The sequence below is a fragment of the Pecten maximus genome, chromosome 2 (assembly GCF_902652985.1).
Source record: "Pecten maximus chromosome 2, xPecMax1.1, whole genome shotgun sequence".
NCBI classification, from domain to species: Eukaryota; Metazoa; Mollusca; class Bivalvia; order Pectinida; family Pectinidae; genus Pecten; species Pecten maximus.
Genome location: NC_047016.1, coordinates 1,292,907 through 1,312,987, shown reverse-complemented (window position 1 = coordinate 1,312,987; position 20,081 = coordinate 1,292,907). Strand labels below are relative to the sequence as shown.

At 35.8% G+C, this 20,081-nt stretch overlaps 1 protein-coding gene across 1 annotated transcript in view; it reads left to right on the top strand.

Annotated features, from left to right (window-relative positions):
* Nucleotides 1-5,644: 5,644 nt before the first annotated feature.
* The window catches only part of LOC117344284 (ral guanine nucleotide dissociation stimulator-like 1), a 57,527-nt gene continuing 43,090 nt past the window's right edge, over nt 5,645-20,081 (top strand). The window contains exon 1 of the mRNA XM_033906997.1: nt 5,645-5,834. Within this exon, the coding sequence (XP_033762888.1) occupies nt 5,808-5,834 (27 nt within the window). The 5' untranslated portion in view covers nt 5,645-5,807. The remainder of the gene's footprint in view (nt 5,835-20,081) is intronic.

The following is a 20,081-nucleotide window of genomic DNA, read 5'->3' as shown; positions in this document are numbered from 1 at the left end:
TGGATTGGGCCGGTAGTAATGGGTGGTTTGTACCACCTGTGTATTTGATTACCAGAGTACTGTTTTATATGGAACAATGTCAGGCTTATGGTACTTTGATTATTCCTGACTGGAAATCAGGGAGGTTTTGGCCGATTTTGTGCCCGAAGGGAGATGGTTTTGTGTCAGCAGTGAAGGATGCAAGGTTTTTGCCTCAAACAGAAAATGTTTGTTTACGTGGAAGGGGAAGTAACTCTGTGTTTAGGAGAGAAAGCTTCCTTTTCGGTTGTTAGCTCTGTATATAGACTTTCGTTCGTTGGAGAAAACTTTACTGTTTTTTGTAATTGTAATAATAGAATTACAAGCATACATGGAATTTGTTCAGTGACATTATGGTGCTTTCCACAACGATGGAAGTGAATAGAGTCTGTATGACTAGTGCAATATTATTATTGGTCGAGTTTGTATAACTCATGATCATGAAGCCTTTGTGCTTGATTGGTTTGTATAACCATGTTGCTAGCTGTATGCTAGTTTGGAGATTTTGCGTTGTTTGACAACGTTGGATTTACGATTATATATACATTTATGAGTTAGATTATTATTTTGTTTTTTTAAGTACTGTGTTTACGAATGAAGCATTTGTGCTTGATTGGTTTGTATAACCAAATATTGCTAGCTGGAGGCTAGTTTGGACTCCTTTGTTTTGGTTATCAATTGTTTTATATTATTTTGATTAAAGTTAAAACCTGGATATTTATTTGTGTTTTTTTATTATAAATTTATTTTTTCAGAATAATCAAAAAGAGATTATACAACTGCCACCATGTTTGAGAAGTTTGGCGAAAGGATTACCAGAACTGTTATTAAATGCAAAAGCGGATAAAACTGTTCAAAAATATTATTATGGTTTTCAAAAATGGAGTAATTGGGCTAAAGCTAATAATTTAGTTGTGTTTCCTGTGAAGCCACTACAACTTTGTTTGTTTTGTAAATTTTTGGTTTTGAATGGTACTAAGCAAAGTGTATTAACAGAAATTGTTTACAGTGTTCGATGGGCACATCAGTCAGTTGGTGTGGGTTCTCCCACGGATAACAGTCTTGTAAAAAAAAAATTGAAGGAGCGAAAAGGAAGGTTGCAAGACCGATTGTTAAAAAAGAGGTTATCACTGTGGAAATTCTGGAGAAGTTGTATAACAAATATTTTGATCCCAATGATTTGTTGTCACAGGGAATTATTACAATCTCTTTATTATGTTATTCAGGGTTCTTGAGGAGTGCAGAAGTGCTATTTCTGTTGAGGTGCGATGTGAAGCTGTCCTCCACCCACATGGAAATTTTCATAGAGAAATCCAAAACCGATATTTATCGTGATCGAGCTTGGGTAGTTATAGCTAGGACAGGAACTAAATTGTGTCCTGTGAGCAACCTGGAATTATATTTCAAGCTGGCCATGTTGGATAAGGGTAAACCTGAATTTATTTTTAGGAATATGACTAAGTGCCAAGGCAAATATGTGTTGAGAGATGGCAATAAACCTATGCTTTATAATAGGCTCCGTGAACAATTTATTGAATTTTATCAGCCTATTGTGCCAGATATTTCCAGATATGGATTGCACAGTTTCAGAGCAGGGGGAGCAACTGCTGCAGCCTGTAATGGTGTTCCCGACAGACTTTTCAAAAGGCATGGTCGTTGGCGGTCTGAGACTGCTCAAGACGGTTATGTGAAAGATAGTTTATCGGAAAGGCTCACAGTATCAAAAAGATTAAGTTTATAATTGACATTAACTCATTGTTTTGGTGAAGTTCGGTTAATTTGATATAGATTTAGTTGCTAAGTGGGTGGAGGATAGTGGTAGTATGTACAATTTGTACAAATTGTTTAAGCTGTTTTTTTCCCGTTCTTTTAGTTCATCGCACGGTGTGTTGTGGACAGTCTGTCTGTGTTTGTTGTTCATTGCCACCTGGACGGTGGCCTACGGGAGAAATAATGTTTCACACGTTTGAATGAAATGAATTAGTGTGAAATTACTTTCTCTCGTGGGTAGTCCGATAGGTGGCAGTGTGCAATCAAGTACGTGTACCCGAGTATAGTCGGGTGCACGTGCTGTATGATCAGTTCAGGCAGCGCACCGGGCGAGGACAGACGTTAATTTTCGTCTTGTTTAATTTTTTGTGTAATTGAAATGTAAGAATCTATAAGGTTAGGTTAGGTTATCAGTTACCATTTCATGTATAATTGAATAGCTTGGGGTTGCGATTTGGTACATGGATAATTTGATTACGAAATTGTAAATATCATATGATTATTATTTATTATTAATGAATTGTTCATTAAATTCATCGCACGGTACGTTGTGGACAGTCTGTTTGTGTTTGTTGTTCATTGCCACCTGGACGGTGGCCTACGGGAGAATACACATTGGACTCTGAAAGGAGAAGAAATGTAAAGCTAGCGAAATCGTCAGATAAAAGACAGTAAAGCCCATTAATAAAGTGCTTATTTACCAATTCTGACCAATCTAGTCGCAACGTTTTCGGAAACCATTATTTCTGGTTCTCATAGAAATGTTCAATGTCTACATTACAATATTCATCATGTCATTTTCTTGTAAAGAACTGTGATGTACAGTACGGACTTGTACTTTACCATGTTACTTTCTCTGGATTTCAACACTTTGGTCATCATTATGCAACCCGAACATAGACTTAATATAACAAATAGATTCGTAAAATAAACATTCTGATATTGTTGAAAGAACAGGGGAACACTTTTCAATAGTTAATTACTTTATTACTAGCCACATCGACTCGTTCCATTTACATGTATCATTAATAGTAGGAACAAATGCCCATGACAACGCTGGATTATCTTTTATTTAAAAAAAGAAAGAATGATTTATTTGGCCGAAGTGTGTTACATCTGCACAGTACCGTAAATATTCTATGCTGTCCCGGCCATGTACAGTACCGTAAATATTCTCTGTTGTCCCGGCCATGTACAGTACAATAAAAATTCTCTGTTGTCCCGGCCATGTACAGTACCGTAAATATTCTCTGTTGACCCGGCCATGAACTGTACCGTAAAGATTCTCTGTTGTCCCGGCCATGTACAGTACCGTAAAGATTCTCTGTTGTCCCGGTCATGTACAGTACAATAAAAATTCTCTGTTGTCCCGGCCATGTACAGTACCGTAAATATTCCCTGTTGTCCCGGCCATGTACTGTACCGTAAAGATTCTCTGTTGTCCCGGCCATGTACAGTACCGTAAATATTCTCTGTTGTCCCGGTCATGTACAGTACCGTAAAGATTCTCTGTTGTCCCGGTCATGTACAGTACCGTAAATATTCTCTGTTGTCCCGGCCATGTACAGTACCGTAAATATTCTCTGTTGTCCCGGCCATGTACAGTACCGTAAATATTCTCTGTTGTCCCGGCCATGTACAGTACCGTAAATATTCTCTGTTGTCCCGGTCATGTACAGTACCGTAAAGATTCTCTGTTGTCCCGGTCATGTACTGTACCGTAAAGATTCTCTGTTGTCCCGGCCATGTACAGTACTGTAAATATTCTCTGCTGCCCCGGCCATGTACAGTACCGTAAATATTCTCTGTTGTCCCGGTCATGTACTGTACCGTAAATATTCTCTGTTGTCCCGGCCATGTACAGTACCGTAAATATTCTCTGTTGTCCCGGTCATGTACTGTACCGTAAATATTCTCTGTTGTCCCAGCCATGTACAGTACCGTAAAGATTCTCTGTTGTCCCGGCCATGTACAGTACCGTAAATATTCTCTGTTGTCCCGGTCATGTACAGTACCGTAAATATTCTCTGTTGTCCCGGCCATGTACTGTACCGTAGATTCTCTGTTGTCCCGGCCATGTACAGTACCGTAAATATTCTCTGTTGTCCCGGCCATGTACTGTACCGTAGATTCTCTGTTGTCCCGGCCATGTACAGTACCGTAAAGATTCTCTGTTGTCCCGGTCATGTACAGTACCGTAAATATTCTCTGTTGTCCCGGCCATGTACTGTACCGTAGATTCTCTGTTGTCCCGGCCATGTACAGTACCGTAAATATTCTCTGTTGTCCCGGCCATGTAGAGTACCGTAAATATTCTCTGTTGTCCCGGTCATGTACTGTACCGTAAATATTCTCTGTTGTCCCGGCCATGTACTGTACCGTAGATTCTCTGTTGTCCCGGCCATGTACTGTACCGTAAATATTCTCTGTTGTCCCGGCCATGTACAGTACCGTAAAGATTCTCTGTTGTCCCGGCCATGTACAGTGTACCGTAAAGATTCTCTGTTGTCCCGGCCATGTACAGTACCCTAAATATTCTCTGTTGTCCCAGCCATGTACAGTACCGAAAATATTCTCTGTTGTCCCAGCCATGTACAGTACCGTAAAGATTCTCTGTTGTCCCGGCCATGTACAGTACCGTAAATATTCTCTGTTGTCCCAGCCATGTACAGTACCGTAAATATTCTCTGTTGTCCCGGCCATGTACAGTACCGTAAAGATTCTCTGTTGTCCCAGCCATGTACAGTACCGTAAATATTCTCTGTTGTCCCAGCCATGTACAGTACCGTAAATATTCTCTGTTGTCCCAGCCATGTACAGTACCGTAAATATTCTCTGCTGCCCCGGCCATGTACTGTACCGTAAAGATTCTCTGTTGTCCCAGCCATCTATAGTACCGTAAATACCGTAAAGATTTTCTTTTGTTCCATCAGTATGGTCTGATTTGGATTTGATGATATTGACTTTTGTTGTCTTTTGGAAGTAATTAATACTAATAAGCTGATATTTTTGTCAGCAAAGTGGCGAAGTCCGATACATGAACAAAAAATGTTAAAACTTTTTAAAAGGCCAGCATAAAATCGCCGAGTGTGTTCATGTTATAAATTATAAGTTAATACGATTTATCATTTATCTTTAAAAACATGTCCAGAACGCTGCTCTGTTCAGCGGTATAGTGTTTTAAAAAGATTCACCTTAATCAAGGCCATATATATATATATATATATATAATGTATGTACGTCCCTGCCTTAATTCTTGTATGTCAGTGCATATTTATGTGTCGTGTGTGTGATTTTTTTTGATTTTTTACAAGGGCTAAGAAATTACAAGAGACCCACATACATGTATATATATTGAATAAAAAATGTAATTTTCCAAGAACTTTTGTGCACGTACACCAAATATTCTGTTCGACGTTGACAATTAAGGGACGAATCTACATGCCACACAACATGTGTTTCCATTGGGTTGTTTTTTTTATAATAATTGTAATGGTGGTGATAACTGCAAATGATAAGTCACGTGATTTTCCTAGTTGTTTTATTTCTCTCCCAGCGGCATTCTGATTTCTCTTGATTTCTATGAAGTTCACATAATATATTTGCCCTATGATTGTAGAAATATAGAATGACCTACAAAATCTTGAGAAATAAAATGTGATAGGGTATCATTACGTCCATGTATTAATTGACCAAGGCTCTTTTGATATACCTGTATATTTCCCCTTGTAATGATTTCCAGATTAAGTTCGTTTTACCTGTAACATGCCCCGTGGTACGGGTTAATGATACTACAGTGTATACGTATGACTCATCGTTTCCCCGTGGGGAACCGCATGCTAAATTTTGCCGAAGGTAACCGAGTACTTCCGGATTCTAATGAGGAATCATCATGGCCGACCGGAAGTAGGCTGCTGTGCATCATCTCTGATTCTTTTCTTGAGTTTTCGATAAAAAACAAAGCCATGTATTGGCGCTGTGGTCCGGTAGATATTACGATGTGTTAAGATGTTGGAGGTATGGCCATAGCACGCCAGGAAGGCCAGGTAAGTCCATTTTACCCAGTCTGTGTGTGTGAACAGATAATTTCATCCTCATATCTATCTGTTTTCCTCCGTCCATCTTCGGTCTATCTTCACGATCGTAACAATTCGAGTTATTTCTTTAACGACGTATATGCCTGTTTATGAATTCCCATGTTATTCAAGTTAGTTAAAGTCCTTAATAAAACGTTGATGTTGGTCGTTATCCTTTCTCACCATCCTCTCCACCTGACAGTGACAGGCTGTTTACTATCTCTGCCCTACGTACCAGCAGCCCTGAAATCGGATGTTATGACGATAATTTTCACGTGGACGGGACAAATATCATTTAAACATAATTCTCGATAAAATATAGGAAACAAATTCACATGTTTACTTCGATATAAGAAATATTGTAACAATTCCTTTATTACACGTGCTCAGAATCGTACAACACGCATGATATGTTAGTCTTGAATGGTGGTGTGACAGATAGAAGAGTTTCTCTCATATCCCATATGGAATCATTACAAGGGGAAATATACAGGTATATCAAAAGAGCCTTAGTCAATTAATATATGGACGTAATAATACCCTATCACATTTTATTTCTCAAGGCTTTGTAGGTCATTCTATATTTCTACAATCATATTGTAATGTAATTTTTTTTTATTAAGGTAACCTCACTATAGTTATCAGTAAAACACTGAACCTTTCATTTATTTCCACATTAAAATCTCATTTGATCTGGTTTTGATCTGGTTAAAAACCAGCAATGCACTTAAAGCTCTCATTACAAGATTTAAAGGCATTTATGGCCCCATTAATCACAATAGGATGATCATGATCACTGGTATAGCTGATTTATGGATTGCTTCTAGAGAAAATCATTAAAAACATTGTTTTTTAAAACATAAACAGAACAGGAAAAAGATAAGATTTGAGCATTCTGTATTGAATGAGATTGTTGTTCAGTTAATAATCGAGTGACCTATTTATTTTAATTGCTGTTTTCCCGTCGTAGTCCGCCATCCGTCTGTAAACAATTTACATTTTCGACTCTTTACCAAAATTGTGAATTTCATGACCCTAGGTTCTCACATTTTCCCTGGGGAATGGGGTAAACTTTACTATAGTTTATATAGGGAAATCACATTTTTGACCATCGTTTGTTTGATTTCTGTAAAAATTCATTTTCACTTGGTTAATATTATCAGCATTGGATGACAGTTTCATGGTATGCACATGTTAGCCCTGACTGACCCCCAGGGGCTGATGGGTGGGTCAAAAAGGTCAAATTGACAGAAATATTTCAAAACTCCATGGGCCTCTTGTGTTGCTTATGTCAAATGATTTTGTTAAAATTATGTGTTGATCATTGTATACCATTAGTTATCTGTTTATGGAAAACGAATTGTTACTTTCATTTTCCATACATATTGCATACCTTTAATGCATATTCTTTCAGGCACAATCGGCAAATGACCTTTGCCATGTCTGAGTTTGATTTATTTGGCAGACCTTTCATGCATTCTTTTTTTCCTAAATGAGAAGTACTTGCATACTCTGGACTTTGTTTGGTCTGGATACATATACAAGTCCTCTTTAGTCACGTCAGTCATTTTGAATGCATACATTCTTATGGCAGAAACCATCATTTCCTTTAGAAATATAAACAAAGTCTGTATTTCTTTTCATTTGTCTTGATTATCAGAATAAATTTATCATTACAAGGCTGACTGAAAAAATTATGCAATTGCGTCAGATTAATCAAATAACACAATTATAGTCGAGCACTTGATCTTCGGTTGTTGTCAGTCGTTTTTCAACTTTTTTGAGTACATTGAAAAACCACTATTTGTGATGATCAAATATACATTGGGCTGATGATAGCAAGACATGTTTGTACTAATGTTCATTAGTTTTGTTTACCCAATGTTTTATGATATACTGGTGTACAATGTGAATGTCCTGATTCTAATCCTCTAGTTTCTAGAGGTGTCAACTTCTCACACTTGCCAGCTTTAACCAACTGAAGTGTTGTTAGGTGGTGTTGTTCATTCCCATGCTATTGTAAACTTTGACACTTATTATAATTAAGTACATGTACATTGGTTTGTCTTACAGTGATAGTGGAGATAGTACTTTGTCTCACGGGACAGTATGTTGATGTCGGTAAAGTGTTTTATTCTATAACTGTCTGCCCTGATCTGGACACTGTGAGGCTTATTAACGTCAATATTGTATTATCAAGTTTAATAGCTTGGTTGTTCTATCAAACTCTTTGGTACGTCATTTAAGGACAGCTGTGTAGAAGTAGTATTTTGGTTGTACTATTACGGTAACTCTGTGGTCATTTAAGGACTGTGTAGAAGTAATAGTTTAGTTGTCCTTTCAAACACTGTGGTCATTTAAGGACTGTGTAGAAGTAATAGTTTAGTTGTCCTATAAACACTGTGGTCATTTAAGGACTGTGTAGAAGTAATAGTTTGGTTGTCCTATCAAACTCTGTGGTCATTTAAGGACTGTGTAGAAGTAATAACTTGGTTGTCCTATATAGCTGTCAAACACTGTGCATGTGGTCATTTTTAAGGACTGTGTAGAAGTAATAGTTTGGTTGTCCTATAAACACTGTGGTCATTTAAGGACTGTGTAGAAGTAATAGTTTGGTTGTCCTATAAACACTGTGGTCATTTAAGGACAGTGTATATATAGGAGTGTGAGTCTTATACACAATAGACTGTCCATGGCCTCTGTATTCTAGCCTTGATTAACCAATTGGAGGAGGATAAACTATGACAAATATGTAGTTATCAGTTTGTACAGTGATAGCCAAGTGTGTCAATGTTGTCAAATTTTATTGTCTGTTTATCACAATGATAGAGAATATTGGTTATCAATACAATGCTGAACCATTTACATTAAACCTATATCAGGGGACGGGTCATACAGTCTCTAATATTAAACCTATATCAGGGTCACACAGTCTCTAATATTAAACCTATATCAGGGTCATACAGTCTCTAATATTAAACCTATATCAGGGTCATACAGTCTCTAATATTAAACCTATATCAGGGTCACACAGTCTCTAATATTAAACCTATATCAGGGGACGGGTCATACAGTCTCTAATATTAAACCTATATCAGGGGCATACAGACTCTAATATTAAACCTATATCAGGGTCACACAGTCTCTAATATTAAACCTATATCAGGGGACGGGTCATACAGTCTCTAATATTAAACCTATATCAGGGTCATACAGTCTCTAATATTAAACCTATATCAGGGTCATACAGTCTCTAATATTAAACCTTTATCAGGGTCATACAGTCTCTAATATTAAACCTATATCAGGGTCACACAGTCTCTAATATTAAACCTATATCAGGGGACGGGTCATACAGTCTCTAATATTAAACCTATATCAGGGGACGGGTCACACAGTCTCTAATATTAAACCTATATCAGGGTCATACAGTCTCTAATATTAAACCTATATCAGGGTCATACAGTCTCTAATATTAAACCTATATCAGGGGACGCGTCATACAGTCTCTAATATTAAACCTATATCAGGGTCATACAGTCTCTAATATTAAACCTATATCAGGGTCATACAGTCTCTAATATTAAACCTATATCAGGGTCATACAGTCTCTAATATTAAACCTATATCAGGGTCATACAGTCTCTAATATTAAACCTATATCAGGGTCATACAGTCTCTAATATTAAACCTATATCAGGGCGGTCATACAGTCTCTAATATTAAACCTATATCAGGGTCATACAGTCTCTAATATTAAACCTATATCAGGGTCATACAGTCTCTAATATTAAACCTATATCAGGGTCATACAGTCTCTAATATTAAACCTATATCAGGGTCACACAGTCTCTAATATTAAACCTATATCAGGGTCATACAGTCTCTAATATTAAACCTATATCAGGGGACGGGTCATACAGTCTCTAATATTAAACCTATATCAGGGTCATACAGTCTCTAATATTAAACCTATATCAGGGTCATACAGTCTCTAATATTAAACCTATATCAGGGTCATACAGTCTCTAATATTAAACCTATATCAGGGGACGGGTCATACAGTCTCTAATATTAAACCTATATCAGGGTCATACAGTCTCTAATATTAAACCTATATCAGGGGTCATACAGTCTCTAATATTAAACCTATATCAGGGTCATACAGTCTCTAATATTAAACCTATATCAGGGTCATACAGTCTCTAATATTAAACCTATATCAGGGTCATACAGTCTCTAATATTAAACCTATATCAGGGTCATACAGTCTCTAATATTAAACCTATATCAGGGTCATACAGTCTCTAATATTAAACCTATATCAGGGTCATACAGTCTCTAATATTAAACCTATATCAGGGTCATACAGTCTCTAATATTAAACCTATATCAGGGTCATACAGTCTCTAATATTAAACCTATATCAGGGAGGGTCATACAGTCTCTAATATTAAACCTATATCAGGGTCATACAGTCTCTAATATTAAACCTATATCAGGGTCATACAGTCTCTAATATTAAACCTATATCAGGGGTCATACAGTCTCTAATATTAAACCTATATCAGGGTCACACAGTCTCTAATATTAAACCTTTATCAGGGTCATACAGTCTCTAATATTAAACCTATATCAGGGTCATACAGTCTCTAATATTAAACCTATATCAGGGTCATACAGTCTCTAATATTAAACCTATATCAGGGTCATACAGTCTCTAATATTAAACCTATATCAGGGTCATACAGTCTCTAATATTAAACCTATATCAGGGTCATACAGTCTCTAATATTAAACCTATATCAGGGTCATACAGTCTCTAATATTAAACCTATATCAGGGTCATACAGTCTCTAATATTAAACCTATATCAGGGTCATACAGTCTCTAATATTAAACCTATATCAGGGTCATACAGTCTCTAATATTAAACCTATATCAGGGTCACACAGTCTCTAATATTAAACCTATATCAGGGTCATACAGTCTCTAATATTAAACCTATATCAGGGTCATACAGTCTCTAATATTAAACCTATATCAGGGTCATACAGTCTCTAATATTAAACCTATATCAGGGTCATACAGTCTCTAATATTAAACCTATATCAGGGTCATACAGTCTCTAATATTAAACCTATATCAGGGTCATACAGTCTCTAATATTAAACCTTTATCAGGGTCATACAGTCTCTAATATTAAACCTATATCAGGGTCATACAGTCTCTAATATTAAACCTATATCAGGGTCATACAGTCTCTAATATTAAACCTATATCAGGGTCATACAGTCTCTAATATTAAACCTATATCAGGGTCATACAGTCTCTAATATTAAACCTATATCAGGGGACGGGTCATACAGTCTCTAATATTAAACCTATATCAGGGTCATACAGTCTCTAATATTAAACCTATATCAGGGTCATACAGTCTCTAATATTAAACCTATATCAGGGGACGGGTCATACAGTCTCTAATATTAAACCTATATCAGGGTCATACAGTCTCTAATATTAAACCTATATCAGGGTCATACAGTCTCTAATATTAAACCTATATCAGGGGAGTCATACAGTCTCTAATATTAAACCTATATCAGGACGTCACACAGTCTCTAATATTAAACCTATATCAGGGTCATACAGTCTCTAATATTAAACCTATATCAGGGCGGGTCATACAGTCTCTAATATTAAACCTATATCAGGGTCATACAGTCTCTAATATTAAACCTATATCAGGGGGGTCATACAGTCTCTAATATTAAACCTATATCAGGGGTCATACAGTCTCTATATTAAACCTTATCAGGGTCATACAGTCTCTAATATTAAACCTATATCAGGGGACGGTCATACAGTCTCTAATATTAAACCTATATCAGGGTCATACAGTCTCTAATATTAAACCTATATCAGGGGTCATACAGTCTCTAATATTAAACCTATATCAGGGGACGGGTCATACAGTCTCTAATATTAAACCTATATCAGGGGACGGGTCATACAGTCTCTAATATTAAACCTATATCAGGGGACGGGTCATACAGTCTCTAATATTAAACCTATATCAGGGTCATACAGTCTCTAATATTAAACCTATATCAGGGGACGGGTCATACAGTCTCTAATATTAAACCTATATCAGGGTCATACAGTCTCTAATATTAAACCTATATCAGGGTCATACAGTCTCTAATATTAAACCTATATCAGGGTCATACAGTCTCTAATATTAACCTATATCAGGGTCATACAGTCTCTAATATTAAACCTATATCAGGGTCATACAGTCTCTAATATTAAACCTATATCAGGGTCATACAGTCTCTAATATTAAACCTATATCAGGGTCATACAGTCTCTAATATTAAACCTATATCAGGGGACGGTCATACAGTCTCTAATATTAAACCTATATCAGGGTCATACAGTCTCTAATATTAAACCTATATCAGGGTCATACAGTCTCTAATATTAAACCTATATCAGGGTCATACAGTCTCTAATATTAAACCTATATCAGGGTCATACAGTCTCTAATATTAAACCTATATCAGGGTCATACAGTCTCTAATATTAAACCTATATCAGGGTCATACAGTCTCTAATATTAAACCTATATCAGGGTCATACAGTCTCTAATATTAAACCTATATCAGGGTCATACAGTCTCTAATATTAAACCTATATCAGGGTCATACAGTCTCTAATATTAACCTATATCAGGGTCATACGTCTCTAATATTAAACCTATATCAGGGTCATACAGTCTCTAATATTAAACCTATATCAGGGTCATACAGTCTCTAATATTAAACCTATATCAGGGTCATACAGTCTCTAATATTAAACCTATATCAGGGTCATACAGTCTCTAATATTAAACCTATATCAGGGTCATACAGTCTCTAATATTAAACCTATATCAGGGGGTCATACAGTCTCTAATATTAAACCTATATCAGGGTCATACAGTCTCTAATATTAAACCTATATCAGGGTCATACAGTCTCTAATATTAAACCTATATCAGGGTCATACAGTCTCTAATATTAAACCTATATCAGGGAGGGTCATACAGTCTCTAATATTAAACCTATATCAGGGTCATACAGTCTCTAATATTAAACCTATATCAGGGGTCATACAGTCTCTAATATTAAACCTATATCAGGGGACGGGTCATACAGTCTCTAATATTAAACCTATATCAGGGTCATACAGTCCTAATTTAAACCTATATCAGGGTCATACAGTCTCTAATATTAAACCTATATCAGGGTCATACAGTCTCTAATATTAAACCTATATCAGGGTCATACAGTCTCTAATATTAAACCTATATCAGGGGTCATACAGTCTCTAATATTAAACCTATATCAGGGTCATACAGTCTCTAATATTAAACCTATATCAGGGGACGGGTCATACAGTCTCTAATATTAAACCTATATCAGGGTCATACAGTCTCTAATATTAAACCTATATCAGGGACGGGTCATACAGTCTCTAATATTAAACCTATATCAGGGTCATACAGTCTCTAATATTAAACCTATATCAGGGTCATACAGTCTCTAATATTAAACCTATATCAGGGGACGGGTCATACAGTCTCTAATATTAAACCTATATCAGGGTCATACAGTCTCTAATATTAAACCTATATCAGGGGACGGGTCATACAGTCTCTAATATTAAACCTATATCAGGGTCATACAGTCTCTAATATTAAACCTATATCAGGGTCATACAGTCTCTAATATTAAACCTATATCAGGGTCATACAGTCTCTAATATTAAACCTATATCAGGGTCATACAGTCTCTAATATTAAACCTATATCAGGGTCACACAGTCTCTAATATTAAACCTATATCAGGGTCATACAGTCTCTAATATTAAACCTATATCAGGGTCATACAGTCTCTAATATTAAACCTATATCAGGGGACGGGTCATACAGTCTCTAATATTAAACCTATATCAGGGTCATACAGTCTCTAATATTAAACCTATATCAGGGTCATACAGTCTCTAATATTAAACCTATATCAGGGTCATACAGTCTCTAATATTAAACCTATATCAGGGTCATACAGTCTCTAATATTAAACCTATATCAGGGTCATACAGTCTCTAATATTAAACCTATATCAGGGACGGCATACAGTCTCTAATATTAAACCTATATCAGGGGAGGTCATACAGTCTCTAATATTAAACCTATATCAGGGGACGGGTCATACAGTCTCTAATATAAACTATATCAGGGTCATACAGTCTCTAATATTAAACCTATATCAGGAGGTCATACAGTCTCTAATATTAAACCTATATCAGGGGACGGGTCATACAGTCTCTAATATTAAACCTATATCAGGGTCATACAGTCTCTAATATTAAACCTATATCAGGGTCATACAGTCTCTAATATTAAACCTATATCAGGGACGGGTCATACAGTCTCTAATATTAAACCTATATCAGGGTCATACAGTCTCTAATATTAAACCTATATCAGGGGACGGGTCATACAGTCTCTAATATTAAACCTATATCAGGGGACGGGTCATACAGTCTCTAATATTAAACCTATATCAGGGTCATACAGTCTCTAATATTAAACCTATATCAGGGGACGGGTCATACAGTCTCTAATATTAAACCTATATCAGGGTCATACAGTCTCTAATATTAAACCTATATCAGGGTCATACAGTCTCTAATATTAAACCTATATCAGAGGACGGGTCAGACAGTCTCTACATATTAAACCTATATCAGGGTCCATACCAGGTCTCGAATATTAAACCTATATCAGGGTCATATAACGGTCTCTGAATATTACAACCTATATCAGGGTCATACAGTCTCTAATATTAAACCTTATCAGAGGACGGGTCATACAGTCTCTAATATTAAAACCTATAATCAGGGAGGGTCATACAGTCTCTAATATTAAACCTATTCATGACGGTTCATACAGTCTCTAATATTACACCTATATCCGGGTCATACAGTCTCTAATATTAAACCTATATCAGGGGAACGTGTCATACAGTCTCTAATATTTAAACCTATAGCAGGGGAACGGGTCATACAGTCCTTCTAATATTAAACCTATATCAGGGGACGTGGTCATACAGTCTCTAATGATTAAACCTATATCGAGGGTCATACAGTCTCTAATATTAAACCTATATCAGGGTCATACAGTCTCTTAATAGTTAAACCTATATCGGGGGGTCATCAGTCTCTAAATTAAACCATATCGGGGGGTCTACATCTCTAATTTTAAACCTATTAATCCCCCCAGGGGAGGGTCATACATTCTAATAAAACCTTATGGGGGACGGCCCATACAGTCTCAATATTAAAACCTTTAGGGTCATACAGTCTTAATAAACCTATATCAGGGGGTCATACATCTCTAATTTACCTTTGGGGGGGGTTCATACAGTCTCAAAATTTTAAAACATACAGGGTCATACAGTCCAAAATTTTAAACCTAAATGGGGGGCATACAGTTCTAATATTAAACCAACGGGTCTACCCCAATTTAAAAACCTATATCGGGGTCATAAGTCCAAATATTAAAAACCTATATCAGGGTAACATCTCTAAATTAAAACCCTATTCAGGGTCATACATCTCTAATATTAAACCTATAAAGGGTCTACAGTCTCAAAATTTTAAAACCCTTTATAAGGGTCATACGTCTCAAATATTAAACCTATATCAGGGTCATACAGTCTCTAATATTAAACCTATATCAGGGGACGGGTCATACAGTCTCTAATATTAAACCTATATCAGGGTCATACAGTCTCTAATATTAAACCTATATCAGGGGGTCATACAGTCTCTAATATTAAACCTATATCAGGGTCATACAGTCTCTAATATTAAACCTATATCAGGGTCATACAGTCTCTAATATTAAACCTATATCAGGGGACGGGTCATACAGTCTCTAATATTAAACCTATATCAGGGTCATACAGTCTCTAATATTAAACCTATATCAGGGTCACACAGTCTCTAATATTAAACCTATATCAGGGACGGGTCATACAGTCTCTAATATTAAACCTATATCAGGGTCATACAGTCTCTAATATTAAACCTATATCAGGGTCATACAGTCTCTAATATTAAACCTATATCAGGGTCATACAGTCTCTAATATTAAACCTATATCAGGGGACGGGTCATACAGTCTCTAATATTAAACCTATATCAGGGTCATACAGTCTCTAATATTAAACCTATATCAGGGTCATACAGTCTCTAATATTAAACCTATATCAGGGGACGGGTCATACAGTCTCTAATATTAAACCTATATCAGGGTCATACAGTCTCTAATATTAAACCTATATCAGGGTCATACAGTCTCTAATATTAAACCTATATCAGGGTCATACAGTCTCTAATATTAAACCTATATCAGGGTCATACAGTCTCTAATATTAAACCTATATCAGGGTCATACAGTCTCTAATATTAAACCTATATCAGGGTCATACAGTCTCTAATATTAAACCTATATCAGGGGACGGGTCATACAGTCTCTAATATTAAACCTATATCAGGGTCATACAGTCTCTAATATTAAACCTATATCAGGGTCATACAGTCTCTAATATTAAACCTATATCAGGGTCATACAGTCTCTAATATTAAACCTATATCAGGGTCATACAGTCTCTAATATTAAACCTATATCAGGGTCATACAGTCTCTAATATTAAACCTATATCAGGGTCATACAGTCTCTAATATTAAACCTATATCAGGGTCATACAGTCTCTAATATTAAACCTATATCAGGGTCATACAGTCTCTAATATTAAACCTATATCAGGGTCATACAGTCTCTAATATTAAACCTATATCAGGGTCATACAGTCTCTAATATTAAACCTATATCAGGGTCATACAGTCTCTAATATTAAACCTATATCAGGGTCATACAGTCTCTAATATTAAACCTATATCAGGGGTCATACAGTCTCTAATATTAAACCTATATCAGGGTCATACAGTCTCTAATATTAAACCTATATCAGGGTCATACAGTCTCTAATATTAAACCTATATCAGGGGTCATACAGTCTCTAATATTAAACCTATATCAGGGTCATACAGTCTCTAATATTAAACCTATATCAGGGGACGGGTCATACAGTCTCTAATATTAAACCTATATCAGGGTCATACAGTCTCTAATATTAAACCTATATCAGGGTCATACAGTCTCTAATATTAAACCTATATCAGGGACGGGTCATACAGTCTCTAATATTAAACCTATATCAGGGGACGGGTCATACAGTCTCTAATATTAAACCTATATCAGGGTCATACAGTCTCTAATATTAAACCTTTATCAGGGTCATACAGTCTCTAATATTAAACCTATATCAGGGGACGGTCATACAGTCTCTAATATTAAACCTATATCAGGGTCATACAGTCTCTAATATTAAACCTATATCAGGGTCATACAGTCTCTAATATTAAACCTATATCAGGGTCATACAGTCTCTAATATTAAACCTATATCAGGGTCATACAGTCTCTAATATTAAACCTATATCAGGGGACGGGTCATACAGTCTCTAATATTAAACCTATATCAGGGGACGGGTCATACAGTCTCTAATATTAAACCTATATCAGGGTCAGACAGTCTCTAATATTAAACCTATATCAGGGTCATACAGTCTCTAATATTAAACCTATATCAGGGTCATACAGTCTCTAATATTAAACCTATATCAGAGGACGGGTCATACAGTCTCTAATATTAAACCTATATCAGGGGAAGGGTCATACAGTCTCTAATATTAAACCTATATCAGGGTCATACAGTCTCTAATATTAAACCTATATCAGGGGTCATACAGTCTCTAATATTAAACCTATATCAGGGTCATACAGTCTCTAATATTAAACCTATATCAGGGGACGGGTCATACAGTCTCTAATATTAAACCTATATCAGGGTCATACAGTCTCTAATATTAAACCTATATCAGGGGACGGGTCATACAGTCTCTAATATTAAACCTATATCAGGGTCATACAGTCTCTAATATTAAACCTATATCAGGGTCATACAGTCTCTAATATTAAACCTATATCAGGGGACGGGTCATACAGTCTCTAATATTAAACCTATATCAGGGTCATACAGTCTCTAATATTAAACCTATATCAGGGTCATACAGTCTCTAATATTAAACCTATATCAGGGTCATACAGTCTCTAATATTAAACCTATATCAGGGGACGGGTCATACAGTCTCTAATATTAAACCTATATCAGGGTCATACAGTCTCTAATATTAAACCTATATCAGGGTCATACAGTCTCTAATATTAAACCTTTATCAGGGTCATACAGTCTCTAATATTAAACCTATATCAGGGTCATACAGTCTCTAATATTAAACCTATATCAGGGGTCATACAGTCTCTAATATTAAACCTATATCAGGGTCATACAGTCTCTAATATTAAACCTATATCAGGGTCATACAGTCTCTAATATTAAACCTATATCAGGGTCACACAGTCTCTAATATTAAACCTATATCAGGGGACGGGTCATACAGTCTCTAATATTAAACCTATATCAGGGTCATACAGTCTCTAATATTAAACCTATATCAGGGGACGGGTCATACAGTCTCTAATATTAAACCTATATCAGGGTCATACAGTCTCTAATATTAAACCTATATCAGGGTCATACAGTCTCTAATATTAAACCTATATCAGGGGTCATACAGTCTCTAATATTAAACCTATATCAGGGTCATACAGTCTCTAATATTAAACCTATATCAGGGCGGTCATACAGTCTCTAATATTAAACCTATATCAGGGTCATACAGTCTCTAATATTAAACCTATATCAGGGTCATACAGTCTCTAATATTAAACCTATATCAGGGTCATACAGTCTCTAATATTAAACCTATATCAGGGTCATACAGTCTCTAATATTAAACCTATATCAGGGTCATACAGTCTCTAATATTAAACCTATATCAGGGTCACACAGTCTCTAATATTAAACCTATATCAGGGTCATACAGTCTCTAATATTAAACCTATATCAGGGTCATACAGTCTCTAATATTAAACCTATATCAGGGGTCATACAGTCTCTAATATTAAACCTATATCAGGGTCATACAGTCTCTAATATTAAACCTATATCAGGGTCACACAGTCTCTAATATTAAACCTATATCAGGGTCATACAGTCTTTAATATTAAACCTATATCAGGGTCATACAGTCTCTAATATTAAACCTATATCAGGGTCATACAGTCTCTAATATTAAACCTATATCAGGGTCATACAGTCTCTAATATTAAACCTATATCAGGGTCATACAGTCTCTAATATTAAACCTATATCAGGGTCATACAGTCTCTAATATTAAACCTATATCAGGGTCATACAGTCTCTAATATTAAACCTTTATCAGGGTCACACAGTCTCTAATATTAAACCTATATCAGGGTCATACAGTCTCTAATATTAAACCTATATCAGGGTCACACAGTCTCTAATATTAAACCTATATCAGGGTCATACAGTCTCTAATATTAAACCTATATCAGGGTCATACAGTCTCTAATATTAAACCTATATCAGGGTCATACAGTCTCTAATTTAAACCTATATCAGGGTCATACAGTCTCTAATATTAAACCTATATCAGGGTCAGTACAGTCTCTAATATTAAACCTATATCAGGGTCATACAGTCTCTAATATTAAACCTATATCAGGGTCATACAGTCTCTAATATTAAACCTATATCAGGGTCATACAGTCTCTAATATTAAACCTATATCAGGGTCATACAGTCTCTAATATTAAACCTATATCAGGGTCATACAGTCTCTAATATTAAACCTATATCAGGGGACGGGTCATACAGTCTCTAATATTAAACCTATATCAGGGTCATACAGTCTCTAATATTAAACCTATATCAGGGTCACACAGTCTCTAATATTAAACCTATATCAGGGTCATACAGTCTCTAATATTAAACCTATATCAGGGTCATACAGTCTCTAATATTAAACCTATATCAGGGTCACACAGTCTCTAATATTAAACCTATATCAGGGTCACACAGTCTCTAATATTAAACCTATATCAGGGTCATACAGT